The sequence below is a fragment of the Spermophilus citellus genome, assembly GCF_964194105.1.
Source record: "Spermophilus citellus genome assembly, chromosome: 3".
In the NCBI taxonomy this organism is placed as follows: domain Eukaryota; kingdom Metazoa; phylum Chordata; class Mammalia; order Rodentia; family Sciuridae; genus Spermophilus; species Spermophilus citellus.
The window spans coordinates 60,918,053-60,942,476 of NC_138184.1; the positions used below are offsets into that span (position 1 = coordinate 60,918,053).

At 39.0% G+C, this 24,424-nt stretch overlaps 2 protein-coding genes across 2 annotated transcripts in view; both read right to left on the reverse strand.

The window, feature by feature from the left end:
- Positions 1 to 8,959, reverse strand: part of LOC308643349 (uncharacterized protein) — a gene marked incomplete at its 5' end in the record, with an annotated part of 82,270 nt that extends 73,311 nt beyond the window's left edge. The window contains one exon of the mRNA XM_081283239.1: positions 8,690 to 8,959. Within this exon, the coding sequence (XP_081139365.1) occupies positions 8,690 to 8,959 (270 nt within the window). The remainder of the gene's footprint in view (positions 1 to 8,689) is intronic.
- Positions 1 to 24,424, reverse strand: part of LOC308643747 (uncharacterized protein) — a 738,434-nt gene that overhangs the window by 662,474 nt on the left and 51,536 nt on the right. The window lies entirely within an intron of this gene.

A 24,424-nucleotide genomic window follows, 5' to 3' on the forward strand; every position in this document is an offset into this window, starting at 1 on the left:
CATACTGTTAGGGACAACTTGCACATTCCAGAGTCACCCAAATTTTTTCACTTATTCAATCAATGTGGTTCCATAAACTTTTCTTGATCTCATATAAACTGAAATGTACAAACTGTGTCTTAGGGAACTAGTCTTTGATAACCATGGACTGCATAAGCCCTCTGTGTTCCTTTGTATCACAACATTTCTCTTCAGAGCCATATGTAACAGATTGTTTGATCTTTTATCTGCCTAAATGTTGTTGTTTTGTGCTATAAACAAAAAATATTAAAATTTACCAAAACCTAAAACTGGGAATAAGCAAAACAAAACAAAACAAAATCAAAGCTATGGAAAATTGAAAATTCCATACACCTTTGGGAGGATGCAAAATGGTACAAGTAGTGTGGAAAGCACCTTCATGTATTATAAGTAATAAATATATAAATAATTATAAAATAATAAATAATGAATTGCAAAATAAATCAGAATTCACCTCAGATATGTGCAAAAATAACTCAAAACATAGTTAGAAAACAATTTGTATATGAATATTTATAGTTCAATTATTCAAAATAACCAAAGGTGCTGGGCTGGGGCCATGTTCAGGTGCTAGAGTGCTTAATTCACATGCACAAGGGCCTGTGTTCAATCCCTAGCACCACACGCAGTCGAACACACACACACACACACACACACACACACACACACAAAATATAATAATAATAACCAAAGGTGCAAACAACCCAAATATCTAATAGCAAATTCACTGATAACTGTCACTTATGGTGGTGCAACCTAGAATCCCAGGAACTCTAGAGGGTAGAAAGTGGAAATCACAAGTTTGAGCAAGTTTATGGAATCCCTGCCTCAAAATGGGAAAGAAAGAAAAAAAAAAAAAAAAAAGGTCTGGAAATGTTGTTCAGTACAGTAGTAGAGTGCACCTGGATTTATCCAAAGTACTGCAAATGACACAATAAAAACCACAACTAATAACTAAAATTTAGTATGTCCACAAACAATTTTATTCATCAATACTTAGAATATGCTAAAATATATAGCAAAAATAGCCTTGAAAGTATCATGTTAAGGGAAATAAATTAGAGGAACTTGCCACATACTGCATAGGTCAAATTATTTTAAATTTTATGACAAAGCAAATGCATTGAAAAAAAAATGTGTGTCAGTCATTTCAGGCCATGAGGGAAGAAGAAAATGGAAATGGGTGTTGGAAGGCACTGGTTGTTGTTGTTGTTGTGTGTGTGTGTGTGTGTGTGCGTGTGTGTATGTCAGGAACTAGATAGTTCTGATTGTATTCCAACACTGTGAATACACTAAATGGTACTGAATTTTACCCTTAAAAAGAGTTATAAAGGTAAATTTAATTTTATGCATATTTTACCAGAAAGTAGAAGACATAAGTTTGTACAGGAGGCAGAGAACAGTCAAATCCACTGCCAATAAAAAAGGGCAAACAATACTACCAAAATTGTTTCCTATTAAAATCCCAGTGGCATTCTTCATAGAACAAGAAAAAGCAATCATGAAATTCATTTTGAAAATTAAGAGGCCCAGAGTAGTTACAACAATACTTAGCAAAAAGAGTGAAGAAGAAGGCATCACAATACCAGACCTTAACTATACTACATAGCAATAGTAACAAAAATGACATGGTATTGGCACCAAAATAAGACATGTAGACCAATGGTACAGAATAGAAGACACAGAGAGAATCCCACATAAACACCTTATCTCATACTAGACAAACACAGCTACTCAACAAATGGTGAAAGGAAAACTGGAAATCCATATGTAGCAAAATGAAATTCTACCTTTATGTCCTACTCTGCACAAAGATCAACTCAGAGTGTATCCAAGACCTAGGCACTAGAACAGAGACCATGCATGCACCTAATAGAAGAAAAACAAGGTTCAACTCTTCACCAGGTTAGCTTAGGAATTGACTTCCTTAACAAGACCCCTAAAGTGCAAGAAGTTAAAACCAACAATCAATAAATGGAATACATTCAAACTAAAAACTGCTTCCCAGCAAAAGAAATTAATCTCCAGGATATATAAAGAACTCAAAAAACTTAACACCAAAAAAAAAAAAAAAATCAATAAATGGGCTAAGGAACTGAACAGACACTTCATAGAAGAAATATCATCAATCAACAAACATAGGGGAAAAGGTTCAACATCTGTAGCAATTAGAGAAATGCAAATAAAAACTATTTAACATCTCCTCGTACTCCAGTCAGAATGGCAATTATGAAGAATACAAGCAATAATAAGGATGGGGAGGAAAGGGTACACTTATACATTGCTGGTGGGACTGCAAATTGGCCAACCACTATGGAAAGCAGAATGGAGATTTCTCAGAAAACTTGGAATGGAACCACCATTTGACCCAGCTACCCAAAGGACTTTAAATCACGATACTACAGTGAAACAGCCACATCAATGTTTAGAGAAACTCAATTCACAATAGGTAAACTATGGAAACAACCTAGATGACCCTCAACAGATGAATAGTAAAAAGAAAAAGAAAAAAGGTGCACATACACACTGGAATATTATTCAGCCTTAAAGAAGAATGAAATTATGGCATTTACAGATATATGAATGAAGTTGGAGAAATCATGTTAAGTGAAATAAGCCAAACCCCAAAAAAACAAAAGCCAAATGTTTTCTCTGATAAGCCAATGATGATCCATCAAGGGTGGGGAGGGGGAGATGAAGAAATTTTGAATTTTGCAGAGAGGAGTTAGGGGAGGAAAAATGGTGTGGGTATGGGAAGGATGATGGAATTAGACAGACATATTACCCTATACACATGTATGATTACCCTACTTTTGTGACTCTGCACAATGTACAGCAAGAGGAATGAAAACCTGTGCTCCATTTTTGTACAATGTGTCAATTCTAAAATGAATTCTACTTTCATGTATAACTAATAAGAAGAAATTGTGAAAAGAGACACACAAAAATGCAAGTGATATTTTCTAAATGAAAATTCTTTTTCATACTAAAAAAAAATTTATATTAATATGCCATGGCTAGATATATTTGATCATTAGTGTTTCTTCTTATGACTCATTTATATTTGTATCAGAAAAACATGTCTGAATAGTCATGAATATTGGATATCTGTCAATCGTTCCCTAAATACATAACTAAATGTAACTTAAACTATATTTTCATATTTTCACATTTATATACATAGTAGCACAATTCACAAAAGCCAAATTATTGAAACAGTTCAGATGCCCATCAACAGATGAATGCATTAGGAAATCTCTCTATCTATCTCTCTCTATCTCTCTCTCTCTCTCTCTCTCTCTCTCACACACACACACACACACACACACACACACACACACACACACACAGTTTTACACGGCCATAAAGAAATTTTAAATTATGGCATTTGCCAGTAAATGGATGGAAATGGAGAATATTATGCTAAGTAAAACAAATTAGATTTAAAAAAAAATCAAGGGTCAAATTTTTTATCTCATATGTGTCAGCAAGAGCAAAACTAGGAAAATGGGACTGGATATCATAAATATACAGGGGAGATTAGAAAGAGATTGAGAAAAGGAGGGACAGGAATGGAGAAAAATGTGGACAGAATTGAACAAAATGGTATGTGCATATATGAATTACATATAAAAAGTTATATATGTAAATTACTTATTTTATGTATATATAAAATACCAATAAAAAATAAATGAAGGAAAGGAAGATTAGTAAATTAGACTAAGAATATTAAGAGGAAAGATGGAAAGGAAAAGAAGATAACGAGGATTAAAAGGGAGAAAATCAAATTGTATCATGTATGATTTTGGCAAAGTAAACACAATTAATATGTATAGCTATAATGTTGTAATTAGAAAAATTCCTTTTTTTAGTTGTTGCTGTTGTTGTTATTTTGGTAGTGGTAGGAATTACACCAAGGTTACCTCACAAGGAAGGAAACCTCTATACCACTGAGTCATAATCGCGACATAAATGTATGCTTCTAATCTTTATTTATTTTTGGAAGATCATCTCTTGTCACTCTCATATTTATTGTTTCATTGTTTTAAGCCATTTATTATTAAAATAATCTTTTCTCATATCTTAATATTCTATTATTATCATCATTATCATCATTATTTTCTTGAAACATGTTAAGAATTCCATGTGTCCAGCCAAAACTTTGTACTATTTTGCATTTATGTCTTGTACAATCACTTGCGTATCTAATCCAAAATTAAACCTTATTTCTCTAATGATCAATGTCATCAATCTCACCAAATATTCAGTCCTCTGGACTTTACAGTCTCCTCGCTCTTGCACTGGCTCCAGCTTAGGGTTGATAATACCTCTAATCTAGCTAGAGCATAAGCCCTTCATTTGTATCTACCACACACTACACAAAACCTTGTGCCAGGATAAACAAACAAAAAATGCTGTCATCTGACATTCCCATATTCATACAGAAGCAATTATACAAGTCACCTCTATGAGGAATAAGCCACACTGACAAGCAATAATAGGAAAACACAACCCTGACAAATAAGTAGAGAACAAAGAAAATATCTGACAACTTATTTTTAGATTGTCCTTACAAATATGCAGATATATGCTCATGACAAAATCCAATTTAGATAGCCATCTTTCTGTCTATAATTTTATTACCAACTCCACTTTTTCAAAGTCCAACTCTCACAGGTTTGCCACAGCTTTTATTCCAAGTTCACTACGATCATATGAAACTGATTAAACATGACAAAATTTACCTTTCAATTACAAAATCAGACCTAATTTTTGAGGAAAAAATATGGCCTGCAGCTAAAGCATACTACATACAAAATTGACTTAACAAGTACTTATAAAATATTTCGATTTTTTTTTTGGAAAATCTGGAAGAAATGGTTAAATTTCAAGGCATACATGACCTACCAAAATTTAACAAACTGCATATTGAAAACATAAAATAACAATAAAATTCAATGCAGCTGGGCACAATGGCACATGCCTGTAATCCCAGCAGCTAGGGAGGCAGAAGCAGGAGGATCATGAGTTCAAAGCCAGCCTCAGCAATTTAGCAAGGTACTAAGCAACTCAGTGAGACCCTGTCTCTAATAAAATACAAAATAGGGCTAGGGATATGGCTCAGTGGTCAAGTGCCCCCGAGTCCAAACAGTACATCCCCACCCTGAAAAAAAAAAGTAATGCAGATAAAGCAATAATACCAAGCCTTTCAACACAGAATCTCCTGGACAAGATGACTTCAATACTAACTTTTACCAGAATATTAGGAGGAATTAACACAATGCTCCTCAAGTTATTCCTTGAACTAGAAAAATAAGGAACACTCCCCAATTCATTCTATGAAGCCAGTATCATCATGATTTTAAAAACCAGGCAGAAGACCAGCTGTGTTGCATACCTATAATCCCAAACTGTGTTGCATACCTATAATCCCAAAAACTTGGGAGGCTGAGCCAGGAAGATCACAATTTCAAAGCCAGCCTCAGTAATTTAGAAAGACCTTGTGTTTTAGTTAGTAGCTATTTAACCACTGTGACTAAAAGAATGAGCACATTTATACAGGATGAAGAGTTTATTTGAGGGTTAAGAGTCTTAGAGGTTTTTCGTCCAAAGAAGGCCAGTTTCATTCCTCAGGGCTCAAAGTGAAGCAGAGCATCATGGTGAAAGAAAGAGTGTGGCAGAGGAAAACAGCTCACATGGTGATGAGAAAGCAGAGAGAAAAACTCCACTTACCAGACACAAATATATACCCCAATCCTTGACCCCAATGCACTATTCCCTCCAGTGACAACTCAGTTAATCCCATGCAAGAATTAATTCACTGATAAGGTTAAGGCTTTCACAATCCAATCAGTTCCTCTCTAAACCTTCTTGCATTGTCTCACATATGAGCATTTGGGGAACACCTCACATCAAAACCTTAATACCAAGTCTCAAAATAAAATTAAAAGAACTGGGATTGTATCTCGGAGTTGAATGGTCCTGGGTTTAATCCCCAGTACTACTAAACAAAAACCAAAGCAAAATAAGAACACTTCTTGAGGGAAGAAAATGTCAAACCAATATAACTAATGAACTTAGATGAAAACCCCCTCAATGTGATAGCAAACCAAACCATATTTAATACACATTACAAAGATCATACCGCATGATAAAGTTGTTTTTATTGCAGAACTGCAACAAACTCAAATCAATATACATATAATACACCACGTAAATACAACCAAATATAAAATTCACATGATCATCTCAATAGATGCAAAAAAAAAAAAAAAAAAAGCCTTTGACATAAATTCAATATCACATCCGGATATACAACCTGAAGAAACTGTGAAGAGAAGGAATTTGTTTCAACATCAAAGGCTACATAACACATCTAATGCCAGCTTCCTACTTAATAGGGAAGAGCTGAATGCAGTGCCTTTAAATGATGAAAAATAGAAAGGACACCCACCCCCACCACTCCTGTACAATACTCAAATTTAGCTGGAGCTTTTGGAAAGAGGCAAAAATTAAAGGGTTACAAATAGGAAAGAAAGAACTCAAATTATATGTCTACAGATGACATAAGGTTAAACTTAGAAAATCCTAATGTTTCCACCAGAAGATTCCTACTGGTGATAAAAAAATGCACCAAAGTTACAGAATAAAGAAATGTATGAAAATCAATAACTTTTCCTACAATAATGAATCTGTTGAGAAATAAGTCAAAAAACTTGTTTTATTGCAAATAACTTAAAAATGCTTATCAATAAGTCTAACAAAAGAAAGGAGAAATTTCCATGAGAAAAATTACAAAACACTGAAAACATTAAAACCATCTACATATAAACTAAAGCCATCTACATTAAATAAACTAAATAAAGTGATCTATAGACTGAATAAAGCCATCAGATTACTTAAAGTCACCAACAGATTCGATATAATCTTGATCAAAATAACAATGATATTATTCTCATAACTAGAAGAAAAAAACAAAACCCTCAGTCTCATATGGAATAATGAAACACCCAGAATAGCAAGCAATTTGTAAACTGTAAACCCGAAAACCTCAAAACATCTGACTTCAATTTATGCCACAGAGCCATAATAGCAAAAGCAGTGTGTTTCTGGAACAAAAACAGAGACAATTAAGCAAAACAGGAGCTACAGAGACCTAGAAATGTTTCACCATCTAATTAATAATAAAGACCCCCAAATATGCTTTGGAGAGAAGTCCTTTTTTTACACAATATGTAAATATCAACCCAAAATGTATTTAAGGCTTGAAAATGAGCCCAACTATTTAAAAACTTCTATAAGAAAACCTAAGGGTGGGGCTGGGGATGTGGTTCAAGTGGTAGCAAGCTTGCCTAGCATGCTTGTGGCCTGGGTTTGATCCTCAGCACCACATATAAATAAAGATGTTGTGTCCACAGAAAACTAAAAATAAATAAATAAATAAATATTTAAAAATTCTCCTTCTCTCTTAAAAAAAAAAAAAACAAACAAACAAACCTAAGGATAACCTCAAAACATTTAGCAGTAGGAGCAACCTCCTCAAAACTACTCCTATATCTCAAGAAATAATATCAAGAACACACACATGGCATCAAAATAAAAATGCTTCTGCTTGGCAAAGAAAAAAAATTAACAGCATTAAGAGACAACACACTGAATGAGAGAAATTCTTTGTCATTTTTTAATCTGGCAAATGTTTAATATTAAATATATGATGAATTTTAATAATCTCAACATAAAAAGAAAACCAAATTATCCATTCATTATTTTTGCAAATAAAGGAAACAGAAACCTCTCAAAAAAAAGTCCAAATGGCCAACAATTATGTGAAAAACTTTCAACATCTTTAGCAAACAGGGAAATAAACGCAAATCCAAACATAATGCTTGTACAATTATGTTAGGAAAATCATTACGAAGATTTATACCCCATCTGATTCAAATGTATGATATGTCAAAATCATTGTACTGTCATGTGTAACTAATCAAAACAAATTTTTAAAAAATCATAATGCAAAAATAAATAAACTTTAAATAAATAAAGATGCATAAAGTTCTGACATTCATCCACAAACTTAAAATAAATATGAATTTAGCCAAGAAACAATGATTAGAGCAAAAGAAGTACTTCGCCTTACTTGACATCCATGCATATTATGAAACTATACCTATACTTACAAAAGGAAAGTAAAGAAAAAAAATTAAGTAAAAATGCAAACGAACTAGCTCAGGAAGAAGCGAGTTCCCTATATCCTACACCTCCTCTCCCGCGGGAAACACGCAGGTGGAGACTGGATGAAGATAATCCTGCCCCCAGTCAGCCACCACCATCTGGGAAGACACTGGCTGCAGCCACATGGCGGCCAGATAGGGTTAGAACCGGGGGCTGAGGGTGCCCTTGGCGGGTGGGGAAGGCTGTTCGCGGTTCTGCCACGGGCACGCTCGCCATCTGGAGGGCCAGTGGGACTGAGGGGGGGGGGGGTACTGGGACTGAGGGGAGGTACGGCCCCGACGAAGCTCAAGCCTGCCTAGCAGAGCAAGATTGCCTGGAGTCGCGTCCATCGGCTCCGGTTCCGCCACATCCACGGTTCCAACAGTCTCTGCTTCCCCTCCCCCTGCCGCCCGCCGCCCGCCTCCCTCTCAGGATCCGGATGCCACGCCACACTCACCATTTCCTCGTGCTCAGAAGCCAAGCCTACGACCCAGGAATCTTCAGAACCCGCACAGCACCGCAACCGGGGACTCCAAACGTGACAGACGATCCTGCAGCTGAACAGTAGGAATGGCGGACACGGGAGAAAAGGACCCCACGAGATCGAGGAAGCCCGCCCCCTTCTCGCTGGCTGCACACAGGATTGGACAGCCTTCTTTTTGAGTGACAGGGCATTATGTCCAATCCTTGCATGAATAAGGCCAGAATGGCAGGTTCTTGGTTGCATCCTGGTTTGTTGTTGTTGTTGTTTTGCTTTTTTGGAAGGTAAATCTTAAAAAAATGTGTGTGATTATGTCAGCTATAATTATCACATTATGTTAGTTACTTAAGGGTTTTTCTAAAGTCACCATATAATATACTGATACAAACCAGAATCCAATCCTGTATGTGTTAAAGGGTTTCTTAACATATTGATCTGCTTATTTCTTAAGATAATTTGTTGTGTATACAAGGTGTTTTTTTGTTTGTTCTTTACTTACAGAAACAGAATCTTAAAATAATTAGGGTTTATACAAGTCTTGTTTTGAAGTATTTTTAATGAGCACTATAAAAATCTGGTTAAATTAACACCTACATTAACAGATTCTAAATTTCATTTTAGAAGTAAAATCTAAGTTAACATATACAGGACATCTGTATAATTGTGATGGTAATTATCACTGGCTCCTTTGTATATTAGATTTATTCATGTTCTCCAAGTATACAAGTTTTTTTAAAATGCAAAGCTTAGGAAAACACTTAGCAAAACAGTGCTCTCCAAATTAAAGTTATTTGAAACAATAGTTTCTTCCAAATTTGTATAAAAGTTAAAAAAATAATTGAAGATCTACTTATGACTTTTAATGTTGTGTAACTGGGAGAGGAGTTTAAAGTATTTTTATAAAGGTAATGAGAGACTAATTTGTTTAAAGATTGACAATGTGAACCTTGAAAACATTTTTCCACACAGAAATGGAAGTTCAGAGCTCCCCTAGCCTATCTGCTTGATTTATATATTCACATGTAATGTTATGCAATGTCATGTTATAACAACTGATGTTCAGATAGACACAGAAAAGAACATATTAGAACTTGGTAAAGTCACATTTTAAAAAGAAGCAAAGATCAGCTTTAAAAGTAAAACACTTGAGCTAAGATTTGTCAAAAGGCCAGCTCCACTCTGGCTCCAAATCCATTTTGCCACCTAAAACAGCCCTTTTTTTTTTTTTTTCAAAGAGAGAGTGAGAGAGAGGGGGACAGAGAGAGAGAGAGAGAATTTTAATATTTATTTATTTTTTCTTAGTTCTCCGCGGACACAACATCTTTGTTTGTATGTGGTTCTGAGGATCTAACCCAGGCCGCACGCATGCCAGGCGAGCGCGCTACCGCTTGAGCCACATCACCAGCCCCCCAAAACAGCCCTTCTATAAATATTGATTCCCAAACCCAAGGAGGGACATCTCACTCTCAAGATAGATCCCATTTTCTCCTGAATGTGTATATACTTCCTAAATAAGCCTCTGTCTATGTCTTTGACTAATGCTGAAATTCTTTACCATCATATATACCAAGAACCCCACTGGTCCTGAGTTGAATTCCCCCTTCTCTCTTGGAACTTCTTAGACACTTCTTCAGAGACATTTCTTCTATCATGACACACTGACCAGTACATATATATCTAATGTCATTTTGGGATGCTAGGTTAAATAGTAGATAAAATATTCAAGATTTTTAATGCAAAGCCAATGGGTGTTGTAGTGCCCCATACATCCCCCCGCCACACACAAAAATTTAACAGAATCTGGAAGGTTTGTATATATTTGAATATTATCTGTGCTTTATATTAAATTTGCTATTTCATTTGTTTTTCTTTTTCTTTCATCAGACAGAGGTATTCCGATTCCAATAAACTTAATGAATCTGTATCTTGAATTTACTTTGAAATACCACAGTGATAATTGTAGTTCACAGCTGAAAATGGCAGCCAAAATGATGAGTTTACAGACTTGCAATGGTAGCTTGTGATGAGTTATATGTAACTTTTGCTGCCATGTTAACATTTTATAGTTTCACAACTTTTTTATGAAATTAAAAAATTTAAATCCTTAAATAAGCACATATGCCACTTTGCATAACCAAAAAAAGGCAAACCTTGCATGTTGTAACAATGGAATAAAAATTCAGCATTGGCCATAGGAGATGCCACAGTGGCTTGTGAATGGGTGAGAGAACTACAGATCACCTTCACTGGCTGGTCACCATGAAATAGGCAGAAAGTCCCTTTGCCAGGAAAAGAAGCAAAGAGACTTTGGCTAGGTGGGTAATGTGACATCATTTTAAGTAACAGATGTTTCTTGTGAAGGATAAATGCAGGGTTGAGATCTGCCCAAGTGAGATGCCCATGTGCCAGGCCTCTTGTGTTGTGGTGTGGGTCTCTATGGCTGGCCCAGGCTGATATTCAGCTCTGTAAGACTGCCAAGTGAGGTGAGAGTAGTGGAGAGGCAAAATTGGTAGCAAACTTTGTTTCTTACAGTAGTCTTTTGCCTAAATCCTAGGTGCACCAGCAAACTTTTATGAGAGATACATAACTGGAACTGATGTCCTCGGTTAAGTGGCTATGTTTTTAATCCTGATATCTATTGCCAAATTGTATTCTACTAGGGGAGTCCATTTCACTTTTTCTTAACCAGTTATAAATATCATTTCTCTTTGCCAATTTAATAGGTGAGAAATTATATTGATGACTAAATTGTCCCTTTTTGGGGGAGACAAAAATCAGTCCTCAGAGAGGGACTGAATCTTAGTGTGTAGTGAGACACTACTGAGCACAAGTCCCTGCAGACCAGCTCCTCTCGGATGGCTCATATTCTGGATCCTCACATAAGGTAGATACATTTTCACATTTATGCCAATTTCCCCTGTGTGGTATCCTCATCTTCCTGACCTTTGCATGATGACACATCTGAGTTTACTTCTTATCCACACCACAATTGCTGGTCTCTGAGGACACTGCCCTTTGGTGCTTATACCCTGGCTATCTTTCCTGGTAGTTAGCCTAATATCAAGATGCCATTTTCATGGTCTAACCATGCTATGGAATACCTTTTGACCATAATAAGAAATAAGTTCTGATATATGCTAAAACAGGTTTGATTTTTTAAAAAATATGCTAAATAAAAAATAGCAGGCACAAAATAAAAATATTAATTAAAAATAACTGGGGATGTACCACAGTCATTGTAACCCCATGTTAAATCCCTAGTTATTGCAAAAAAGAAAATGATTAAAAGGATATGTTTAATATTTTATATATAAGTGTATATTTATATATACACATTTATTTCCATATATATATATATATATACATATATATATATCCAATAAAAAGAACAAAAATTGCTACATGCTGCAGTATGAATAAAACTTGAAAACATGAGAACTGAAAAAGCCAATTACAACATATGGTTCCAGAGTAGGACAGGCTATAGAAAAAGGGTTTATATTCATGCTTCCAGGACTGGAGCATGTGGGGAATTAAGAAGTGATCACTAAAGCTATGAAGCTTTGTAGAGAGTGATAAAAATATTTGAAAATTTTACAGTTGTAATGGTTGTACCATTTTATGAATATACTAAAATATAATAAATTGCATTATTTGTATTAAATTTAATTTAATTTAAAATGCTTTTCTGGGAATTGAACCCAGGGCTTTGCTTGTAGTCCTCCTTCCCCAGCCTCCTGAGTGGCTGGAATTACACAAAGGCACCACTGTGCCTGGCTTTGAATTGTATACTTTAAAATGGTAAACATGATGGTGTATTAAATTACATGTCAACTTAAAAGAAACTATGGGTCTGGGTTGGGAGAGTGCTGTGGAGTTCCAGGCCATACTCAAATTGTGGTTTCTTCTGCTCTCCCCCAGTGAAGGGATATTTGTGTTGTTTTCAGGACTTTTTCTTATTGATGTCTTATTTTTTGCAATTTGAAATAATTGTGCAATAAACATCACTGAAAATGGATAAAAGTCAATCAGGCAAGTCTTGGATGCTCCCCAAGGTTTGACATATGCCTCAGATTTGACATATGTCAGTGGGGCACTGGTGCATAAAGAGCTGATGAATGACAGGAATCCCTACCCTCTGTCCCTGGTAGTTTCTCAGTTACATGAAAAGTCCTGAAGATCTCTTTTTTTCTTCATCAAATCATCTTTCATAAAAATTAAAATAACTCTGTCCTGCATTACCCTGAAGAGACAAGTCAAAGTGAGAGAAGCTGGTGTCAAGATCAGGAGTCAGCAAATTAAGGCCCAAACGATGTCTGTGTACCAGCTAAGACTGTGTTTTTTAGATGCACATGTGCAACCAACTTGATAATAGGAAACATTAGCTGTGAGCACCAAATTAAGCAATATCCCATAAAAATGTTACACTCTGTGGCTGAGGGTGTAACTCAGAGGAGGAGCCCATGCCTAGTGCATGAAAGGCCCTTGGCTCCATATCCAGGATGGTCACAAGAAAAAAAATGAATAAAACAAAATTACTTTGTGCAAGTATTGTTACTATATTTTTAATTCCATCAGTTAAAATCTCTTAGAATGGCTGGGGTTGTGGCTCAGTGGTAGAGTGCTTACCTAGCATCTATGTGTCACTGGATTCGATCCTAAGCACCATGTAAAAATAAATAAATAAACAAAATGAAGTCAATTAAAAAAAATCTTGAAATTTTTTTTCTCTCATTATATAAATGCCCATATAAGAATGCTATTTCCCCTTGGCTCCCAAAAACTAAAAGAGTTTCTAACCCATTACAGAAAAATGTTTGTCCTTGGAGTAGACTCGAGAGAGATGTTGGAAATAACATAGAAAAGAATAGTACTGTGTAAAGGTGGAATAAACTCAAGTTACAGTTACTTCTCAAAAATAACATATTGACCAGGTCTTGAAATGTTTTTTACATATTCCACATATTTTAGTTTGAACAAATTCAAAGGGAAGGATGAAACTTTGTATCAGCTGTTATAAGAAAAAAATGAATGGAATATAAAATGAAATTAATAGAAAGATAGTCATGCATTTTAATTGATAATAAAATAATTATATAAAAATAATGTATTTGGACACCTCTGTGTGTATGATCTAATGCATTCCTCATAAAAATTCTGAAAGGCCAAAGGATTGAGAAGCCTGGGAGATTTCTGCAAAGGGGAAGGGTAATACAAGGAACAGGAAAAGGGCTACTGATGGGAGATAGAGCCCAGGATGCTGCAGAAATTCTCTCTGGGGTGTGGGGGTTGTTCCTATATTGAGGAAGAAATGAGGGAGGGCTGGGTGAAGGCAGTAGAGGAATGGACCACAGGGCCAGTGATATCTGAGCTCCCTGTCCTCATCAGCCACTCGTTGGCACCATGTTTCAGGTGCCTGTTATTGGGGACTTGAGGTGGGGCAGCAGCTAGCGCCATGTGGAGGGCAAGCTGTGCCCTGCTCTGGGTTACACTATGATGTAAATAGTAGGCTACACCTAAACTTGAGTTTCTATATTTTGTAAAGCAGTAATTGGCCTTGAGCCACTACATTTTGAGTACAACATCCAAAGTGGAATAGCTTCATAACATGTTTGTAAAAGAAAACAACCACCACCTGCCCAGTACAACCATAAAGCACAAATTGATAAGTAACTCACTTATATGTGTCAATTTATCTAAATAAATCAAGGTGCACCTGGTCATGGGAACATTCCAAACTATATCAGGAAGACCAGAAGCAGGAGCTTATTGATCTCAGCAGATGCAATCTCCTCCTCAATCCAGGACCATAAAAGGAGGACCCCATTGAGAATAAACACAACACATCTCTAACCCCTCTCACCTGGTAAATACATCATGAGCCCTGCCTGGGAAAATCACCACAGTGACAAACCTCTAACTTCCTGTCCACATTGAGCTTCAGCAGAGTATGACTTCTGCTTCCTCTGGTGATCACACATGGCCCACTCCAAGCTGACAACTTGAGCTGATGTTCTGAAACTGAAACTGCTGGAAGTATGTTCAGTTCACTTGAATTATAAGCTTTTAGGTCTGAAGAGTTTTTTACTAAGTTTATGATAGAGTGGCCTACTCATTGGTGAGAGAGACATGTTCAAATCACTGAGTATTATTGTACTGGAGTCTATCTGAGTCTTTAATCAAGTAGCACCTTTCAGGAGATAAGGTTCACCAATGTTTGGGGCTATATTCTTTCAAGGTATGAGGATTTCATCAGAGTTACCATCAGTAACTCTGATTAACTTGTCTCAAAATGTGACCTGGTAATTTTTTTCTTCAGGCTTTTAAATTTTTATTTTATCCTGTAGTGTGTGTGTGTGTGTGTGTGTGTGTGTGTGTGTGTGTGGTTTTGGGGATCAAATGCAGGGCATTGTGCATGCAAGGAAAATACTCTATCAACTAAGACATATCCCCAAACCTCCTTTTTTTCTGTATTCTGAACATAGGTTTTTTTTTTTTTTTTTGTTTTTTTTTTTTTTTTTTTTTACTCTTGCATACTGAGAGTTCTGATAGCATTCATTTTTGTTTTCACTTTTGTTTTTGATACCAGAGATTAAACCCAGGGGCACTTAACCACTGAGTCACAATCCCGCCCCTTTGTTATATTTTATTTAGAGACAGGGTCCTCCTAAATTGTTGAGGCTGGGTTTGAAGTTGTGATCCTCTGGCCTCATCTTCCCAAGCTTCTAGGATTAAGGCATGCAACACTGGGCCCTGCTCTACAGGTTATCAATGCTTTTATTCTGCCTCTCACAACTCTTTCTAATTCCAGTGATTCTTAAATTTGACCTCCTCATGTTGTTCCAAAGTTCTTGGACATTCTGGTCATGGTCACTTATTTTCTCTTTATTAACACTGTCTAAATTTCAAGACAAGTAATTTTGTCTTCCACCTCTGAGGTTCTGTCTTCTTCTTATCATGGACTACCCTGTTAGAGAGACATTCATATGAACATTTTATTGGATTTATTGTGCCTGTCATTCCAAGACCTCTGTTTTGTTCTTTTTCAGTATCTCTATGTCTTCATTAAATCTGTCATTCACGTCCTATACGGACTTCCTTAATTCATTTTGTTGTTTTTTCTGTGCTCTCTTAGAATTCATTGCTCACTTTTCTAATCATTATTTTGAATTCTTTCTTAAGAGATTCATGCATTTTGTTTATTTATGTATCTGACATTTCATCCACCTACATATCGCTGGAGTCAGTTGTTATAAAGTTATGAGCTTTAGGAGGTGACATGTTATCTTATTTTTTTCATAATGTTCTGTATTGGGTTTTGTGTATCTGTTTGGATGGATTTCCTTTTCCCCCTTCTGTGGGCCTTTTGAGGGCACAGTCTTCCCTTGGAAAAATGTTCTGTGATACCAGGTTTTTGTGAATTTTTCAATGTATTTCCAAATGGATTTTGGAGTATAATTTCTCTGCTAGTTCTTTGATGGTGATTAGTGTATTTTTATACATTTTGTATTGTATCAGAGCTTGAGGATCCCAATTTCTCTGTAGTTCTTACAAGGGTGGGGTCCTTCTTGTGGATCAGATGATTGTGTTTATACAGCAGGATATGTGCAGTAAATACTGTGATTGTTCTTCTATAATTAACAACTCTGTTATTCTAAAGGGGTACAGGAATGATTTAAACTGAGACACCTTAAACATGTGATGTCCATAAATTTGTGCCAATTCTCTCTGGTTTTGCTGTACCAGCAGATGTCCCTGTGTGAGACCTCAGGAGCTCAGAAGTAGAAACAGGAAGGTCTGGACATAGGTCTTGGGTTTGGTACACCCACAGCTAGCTTCAAGTTATCCAGAGTCTGGAGGCCATTCAGAAGAGGAAAAAGTCCAGTCTGCTGCCCCAAATTATTTGAGGTGACTGTATAGGACACTCCCTCGATGCTCAAGAGGCCCCTTCTCTCCTCCTCTGATATCTGGCAGAATGACCAAGGGCCTAAAACTCAAGAGCCATCTTTTGACCTTCAGATTGTGGGGAATGAAAGCCCTGAAGGCTTTGCCCTCAGGTTGGCCTCATCCTTTCTTGACAAGAACCCAGGACAGTGATGAGCCTGTTTTCCTCTACCCACATGCTGATGCCCAGTGACAAGACTTGAAGCACTTCCCTTGGCCCACTCACAATTCAGCCTGTTCTTTGTTTATGCATCTGTTTGGATGGATTTCCTTTCCCCCCTTGTGTGGGCCTTTTGGGGGGGGGGGATCCATACTCACCTCCAATGCAGAGAGAAGACAAGAGAGAAGATTGCAAAGAATTCAAAGATCTTCCCCTCTCCTCCCACTTTGTAGACAACCACATGGCATCTGGCTCTCACCCACTGCCTCCAGAGCAGACATCCAAAATTAACAAACTTTGGTGCTCTCAATTCTCAGGACTGGAAGAAATCCACCAATGACCCATAAAAGTCCAATGTGGACATGAACAAAATGGAGAAGCAGTAGAAATATAGAGAGTAAATTCCAGATATCAAGAGCCAAGAAGTTCCTGGGTCACTCAGATGCTGCTGAACTTAGGTGTTTTCATACCTCTCTGGTGGCAATGTGGGTACCCTCTTAATCCCACACCGATAAGATACCCCAGGTCTTTTCTGGCCTACCCCATTGCCTTGTGGTAGGGAAGCTTGCAAGCCCAGGTCCCTGAAGGAAGCAGAGTGAGGGTGCTGAGAAATGGTGAAGAATCCTTTGTCTAGAAACTGCAACTGATGAGATCTAGGTCTTGGGACTCAAGCTTTGCTCTACCTCTTGGAGCCCATCAGAGGCCCTGGGGAAAGACTTTCCTAATTCTCTAGCCACCATTTGGACAAAGAATTTCAAATTCTCAAGCTAATCCCTTTGTAGTCCAGTCTTAAATATTATTTGATTATTCTGCAAATTGAGCCCAGGACACAGATGACATGACAACAGAGACTAAACTCCCTGAATGCATATGAAGGTCTGACATCTGGCTCCCTCTGAAGAAAGGTCTGGGGGACCCATACTCACTTCGAATACAGGCAAGCCTTTGCCTCCCCTCTGTACCCAAGCCTGGAAAGTGACTGCTTCGGATAATAAAGCAGACTAGCCTCTCCAGCCTCACTCTGGTTCCTTCCTCCCTCTTTTGTCCAAATATCCATCACATCCTCTCTTTCCCAGAAATTATCCTTCCCTATTTTGAGTAAATCGTGATTGATGGCTAGGCCATTCTCAGAGTCTTGTTGTTCTCCAATCTCCACCCTGGGCCCACTACCCTGGGCTTTACTTTGCTCACTGGACGACTCACACTCCCCGTTCCAGCAGAGACCCAAGAAACAGATAGGCATCCTATGGCCCGCTTTGGCGCATGGTGCCAATCTCAAAGAGAAACAGGTTACTAGGCCACATCTGCCTGGATATAAACTACATCCAGGATGACCAGATTCATGATCATAGGCACAGCAACACACACAAGAATCCACGTCTTCTCCTTTGTCCCCTGTGTTGAAAGATGTTGTCACCATTCGTTTGGCAACCTGGAATTTAGGATTTTTGTCCCATATCCTTGGCTACCCAACCCATTCTCTCTGCAAGCTCTTATGAATTTCACCCTCCACAGATTCCAGGAACCATCTATTTCTCTCCACATCCTCAAGCTCTTCTCTGCCTCACCCTGCCTAGAGCCTTTGATTTGATCACTGGCTCCCACACAAGGTATTCCATTCTGTTTACCATGTGGCACCAAAGTCATCTTGCTTAAAGTCAAGTCAGTAAATTCCTATTGCCCAATGATTTTTTTCCTTTATGATTAAAAAAATTCACACACTAAAATATTAAACATGGCCCTTATGAACTCAGTATTGTCTGACACCAAATTGAGTATACAGATGGATGACTGTGTTGGGTGGGACAGAGACAGTGGAACAGTCAGGGGCAGAAACAATTTCTCCAGAAGGACAGAGTCTGAAGGGTAAGAGGGGCTATCAGCTGGAGTGAAACAGCATCAGTGAGGAAGGCCCAGCTTAGGCAGAGAGGTGGTCTTCAGCCTGGGTTATCTGCTCCTGCATGGAAGCAGGGGAAGCAGGATGTGTCAGAGTTGCCAGCACTTAGATCTGCTTCTGCCTGAGCCAGACCCTGGGAGCTCGGCCTGAATATCTCTGAGACTCCTCTTGCTCCGCATACCCACACCCTGCCCTACCAAAGGTGCTTCTATACTGTCCTATTTTTACTAAGGCAGCACAAAAGTATTCTTGTCCGTGAGGTGACAGAGTATCACTAAGGAGGGTACAGCTGTGAGATGTCTGAAAAGTTAAATCAAATTTTAAAATGAAACATAAATACCAACTGTAGTATGAATGACATCAGGTTGTCCACAAGCTGCTAAGGCTCTGGTAATGGTGTTGAGAAACCTGGGTTCTGGAGGGAAATCAGCAGTGAAAGAGAGCAAGAGGAAAGAAATCTGACTTTGGAGAAATTCACACAAAAGGAGCTTGGGGTTTCTTTTTATTCAGATATTTGTCCACATTCACATTTTCTAAGATCCTTTTGGTGTCTGGCTCAGGGCCCTCACACAGCTCACAGGGTACGGAGGTCATCATATTGTGAACCCACACTGGAGGGTTCCTGATGAGGGCCAGAGTGGTCTTGGGGATAGTGCAAGTGTCTAGAGGACCTCACGGAGGAGATGACTTTTGATAGCTGGCCATCCAGGTTCCAGACAACATATGGCCAGTATCTGACACTGCTCAGGAACCAAATGCATGAGTAAAGCATGTGTGAGTGAATGAAGACAGCATGAGTAATGAGCACTCAGTGCCCAGGCTCTGTGTGAGGGAGTTCACCAGCCCACTGCTGGAAGCATAGTGCAAGTTGGGGAGTAGTGGGATGGGACAGGTCATGGCAGGGTTCCTGTCTCACACCCTCATGCCCATTTACCCTCAATACAGGCAATAATGGGGAATCCCTCTTCTGTCCTTAGCTGCGACACAGATCATATTTATCCCTAGAGACCTGCTTGTGTGGCCTCTGTGCCATGTGTAATCGGATCCTTCTTCTAGGACTGTATAGGACACTATACAGTCTTATAGGACTGTATAGGAGTTTAATGCACCTCTGTTTCCATTTCTAATCTCAAGTAGGATATGATGAATTGAACATATTGACGACTTGGTCTCAGGTGAATTTGCTAGGTGAGATAAACCATTAAAAGCAAAGAAACAAAATCCACACTTAGGGGAAGCTAAGAATCCAGACTGAAAACTCCTCTTGCCAAACCTTCAGCCCACCACAGCTTCAGAACCTTTCAATTCCCTGTTGTCTCAGCTTAACACATAAACAACATATGTAGCTCGTTCTCTAAACACCTCCAAAAGCCTCCTGAAAGTCATTTTTTAACCTTGCCTTTCTCCATGGCACATATCATCACCTGACTTAATTTACATTTTACCTATTTTTTAAAATATTTATTTATTTGTAGATGAGCACACAGTATCTTTATTTATTTTCATGTGGTACTGAGGAATGAACCCAGTGCCTCTCACATGCGAGGCAAGCACTTTACCATTGAGCTACAGCCCCAGCTCCTACATTTTACCTAATTTTTTTAGGTCACCCCAATTAGGCTGCCCATCCATGACAGTGGACACCACTGCCTGATCCACTGGGTAGGTGAATATCATAGGCCACAGATTTCTCAAAGGGTGACAGTTTTGTTTTGTTTTGTTTTCATTTGCTGTTCATTGAGCCATGACTGTATGCCTGGCAATGGCCAAAACTGCAGCATCCAGAAAGGAATAAATAAAATAAAATAGACTTTCTGTTTCTTGGAACTAGCAGTGTGGAGAACAGACACACAGCAACATGGCATAGGTGGAAAGAGAAACAACTGCTTTGAAGATCTCTTAGGGTGGAAGGAAATCAGGACTGCAGGGGTGGAGCTGGAGTGGTTGAGAGGGCTGGTTACTGACAGGAAAGGAGACAAGGGAGGTCATGAGGCCCAGGTCACACAAGCTTGTGTCCACCATAATGAGGTGAATCAAGGTGGTCAGGAGCCACAAGAGCTGCTGAGCATAGGTGGATAGGAGTGGAATGCCATGGAGGGAATGAAGAGGACAGTAGTGAGGAAGACATCGGTTGAGGAGGCTGTCACTGAAGAAGGCATAGGCAGAAATGGTGACACTTGAGCTGTGTCCTCATACTGACCATGTTTCTGGCTAACATGGACTTGACTGATCGAACACCCACTTACATACATGTGCCAGATGTTCCTTGATTAGACAGCCTGGTAACATGCCTCAGTCATCAGGCCTTGGCCCAACTCCACTCTTGTCACCCACCCTCCCTTCTGCCATCAGAATTCTTTCCCCTGGGGTGTGCTCTTTAAATGTGATTCAGCCATTCCATTGTCCACATGCCAATACTTTTACTGTATTCCCAAATTGGAGCCAAATTCCCTGCCTTAAGCACCCCAGGGATAAGATTACTCAACCAGGGATGACCATGTACCCCAGGGTCTGAAGCCATTCAACTGGCCCATCCTAGGCCTGCTTACTCTGCCTCACTAGTTTTTTTTTTCCTGAAGAAACCACCATAAATGCTCTTACCACTCTTCCCATCCGTCTGCTTCTGACCAACACTATACCTTCCCCATGTGGCCATGTGAGGGGTACTGGGACCTCCCAGGACAATCATCTCCTGATTTCTTAACATCACTCCATGGTCACAGCAATGAAGAGAAGCAAAGACACGTTCCACTGCACTCAAGGTGTTCCAGCCATGGGTCTAGGCACTTTTTGGAGTCTACATGACCCTGTAAAGTAAACAACATTGCTCTTATCATCTTAAAGAAGGCAAAGCTCAAAGACGTTGAGCAACTTGCTCAAGGTTGCTCAACAGACTGGTGTGGGAACTGGGGTTGGAGCCCAGGCTCTGGCTCCATTCTCAATACTCTTCACATGACTTTGACCTGAATCAGGCCACAAACTCTACCTCCCAGTGAGAGGGGTCAGACCCTAGTCAACTTAGGGCTGACTCTCACACATGCAGTAGAGAAGAGCTTTGTCACCAAGCCTTGTATTTATGGAAGGCCTTGGCCTGTTTTGGCCTCCCTGATCCCCAGAAGATGCTCCCTGTTTGTGAGCCTTCACCAGCCCAAACGTGGGTATTCCACCTTGCTTCAGGGGTGTCCCAGTTCCAGGTAAATGAGACATTCTTTGGCCAGTTGTAGCAGTTTTTAGACCCTAAATATTGGGTCCCATGCCTCAATTATAAGATTTTAGACATCAGGTGCTTCTGGGTAGATGCTGATTCCTGGAACCCCCTGGCTTTCATTGGTGAGACTTCTAGGCCACCCAAGTCAAGGTGTGATTGACAATGTCCATTGACCATGAGATTTGCAATCAATCATATTATAGTCATAAACCTGAGCCTGTGCTAAGAATGATGTGTAAAATTATAGCTCCTAGAAAAAAATTTGACTGAGCCAAGCATGGTGGCCACACCTTTAATCTCAATGGCTTGGGAGGCTGAGGCAAGAGAATTGCAAGTTCAAAGCCAGCTTCAGCAAAAGTGAGGCACTAAGTTCTCACTAATTGGTGAGAACTTGTCTCTAAATAAAATAGAAAATAGGGCTGGGGAGATAGGTCAGAGGTTGAGTGCCCCCAGAGGGGCTGGGGATACATATGTGCAGTTTTTTCTTGAGTTTGTAAAAAGAAAATCCCTGGTATTAAAAACATAATGATAAAATAAAAAATAAATTTGTTGTTATAAATCCAGATATCTAGAACATTAATTTTTTTAATCTTGATTTTAGCAATATCAGTCCTGTATGTTAAAAACTTAAAGCCTTGCCTAGGACTGCCAAACTTCAACTCCCAGTTCTGTCTACCTTGCAGAGACAGGGCTGGGAGTTGAAGCATGTCCTGTTGTCTTGTGAAATTCGAATGATCTCAAGAGAATCCATGGCACACCTAGTCCTATGATCCTCAGGACTGCCATAGCCTTCTAATTCAGGGACTTCTTGGTTCCAAACTCCTTTGCTGTCACTGATACTTTATCACAATCAACTACAGAAGACAAGTTGATTCACTGTGACGCCACTGCATGCCATGGATTGCCAACAGCCCGTGTCCCATCAGCAAGGAACACAGTACTGCCTGGAGTCAGAGCACTCCATTTAACCATTCTACCCATTTCACCACTCTAGATATATCTTCTGGGGCGACTCATGGCACCAGTTCTGTGTCTGTCAAGAGTCCAGGAGATGCAAAGCATGCTGTAATGGGAAAGGCACCTTTAGTATGTGAGGCTTTAACTATTTAGATGTGTAAATGTTAAGAAGAGATAGAGCAGATTACCCTAGGGTGGTGAACAAGTTGAAGAAAGAGGTAGACATAGGAACAGAGGGAAGTCCTATCCACCACGGTCCCCCGTGCCTCATTGGAGAAGGTGCGCTTGCTGCTCCTTGGATGGCACATTGGCTCAGTTGCCTAGGCCAGAGCTGGTCTGTATCTACAAGTGGCAGCTGGCAGGTAGGGAGTCATGGGCTGTTCCTGGCCAGCAGAAAAACCCCAGCTAGGATGCAGTGGGCCAGATATCCTGGGCAGGAAATATCTGACTGGGACTGGCAGAAGAAAAATCCATAATACCCAGGTATGAGCTAGCTGAGACACTTGTACAGTGAAAAAGAAACTCTTCCTTGGCTATTAACCCACCAATGCCACCTAGTAACCAACTTTACTTCACACCAGTTGGACGTGAGGCATGTCAACTGCATCATCTTAGAACAAGAGGAAGAGGGTGGATTTGGATCTCATAGTCATCAAGTATATAGTGGAATGGTTGTTAATGGATAAACAAGATGATGCAGAACAGTGTTCTCAGTAAGCTGTCATTTGTGCAGGAAGACTGGGGATATGTAAGTGCAGTTTTTCTTTAGTTTGCAAAAGAAAATACTAGCATTTCTTATTTTCCCTTTCTTTGATAAATATTATGTGTCTGTGTATGCTCCTTCCTTCTTCTCACTTTCTATTTCCTTGTAGGGTGTTTTAAAGTGAAACTTACAACTTAGTCCTTTGTACCATTGACGGAACTGTAACTGAATTTGATGAGTCATTCAAATAGCCCATAATGCATAGCAGTGACCCCTGGGATTGTGCATCTCACTGTGGGGACTTCTTCACATGTCTGAACTGTAGCTGTATCTTGCTACAAGGAAGAGTTGCTTTGTTGTACAGAATTTCAAACATGAGCAAGAGAAGAACATGGATGTTGAGTAGCCAAAGGAGGAGGATTGTGGTAGTTAATGACATTTTGTCTCTCAGCTTCAAATCCATTGTGCACTGCCCATCTGACTTTTTTCCATCTGTGGCTGCCTCTGCCTGTACCCCAACAGTGAGTTCCAACTGCAGTTCCCTGTGTGCTGACATCTCACACACTCTTTCTTATCACCACTCCCACATCACAATTCCAAGATGGGGATCCTTACCCCCAAATAGTGGGCCAAATATGGCCTGGTGTAGCCCATCAATTTCTTCACCACCCATGACTAAACATACTACTTCTGCAAGAAAGATGCTTCTTGGAACCATAAGAGCTTCCCAAGGGAAGCTTCAGTTTGATGAGAGGTAACACATTGTTACTGTGGGTTAAGCCAGTCAACTTTGGAGTATTTTCTTATGCAGTAAAGTCTAACTGAAACACCACCATTTAAAA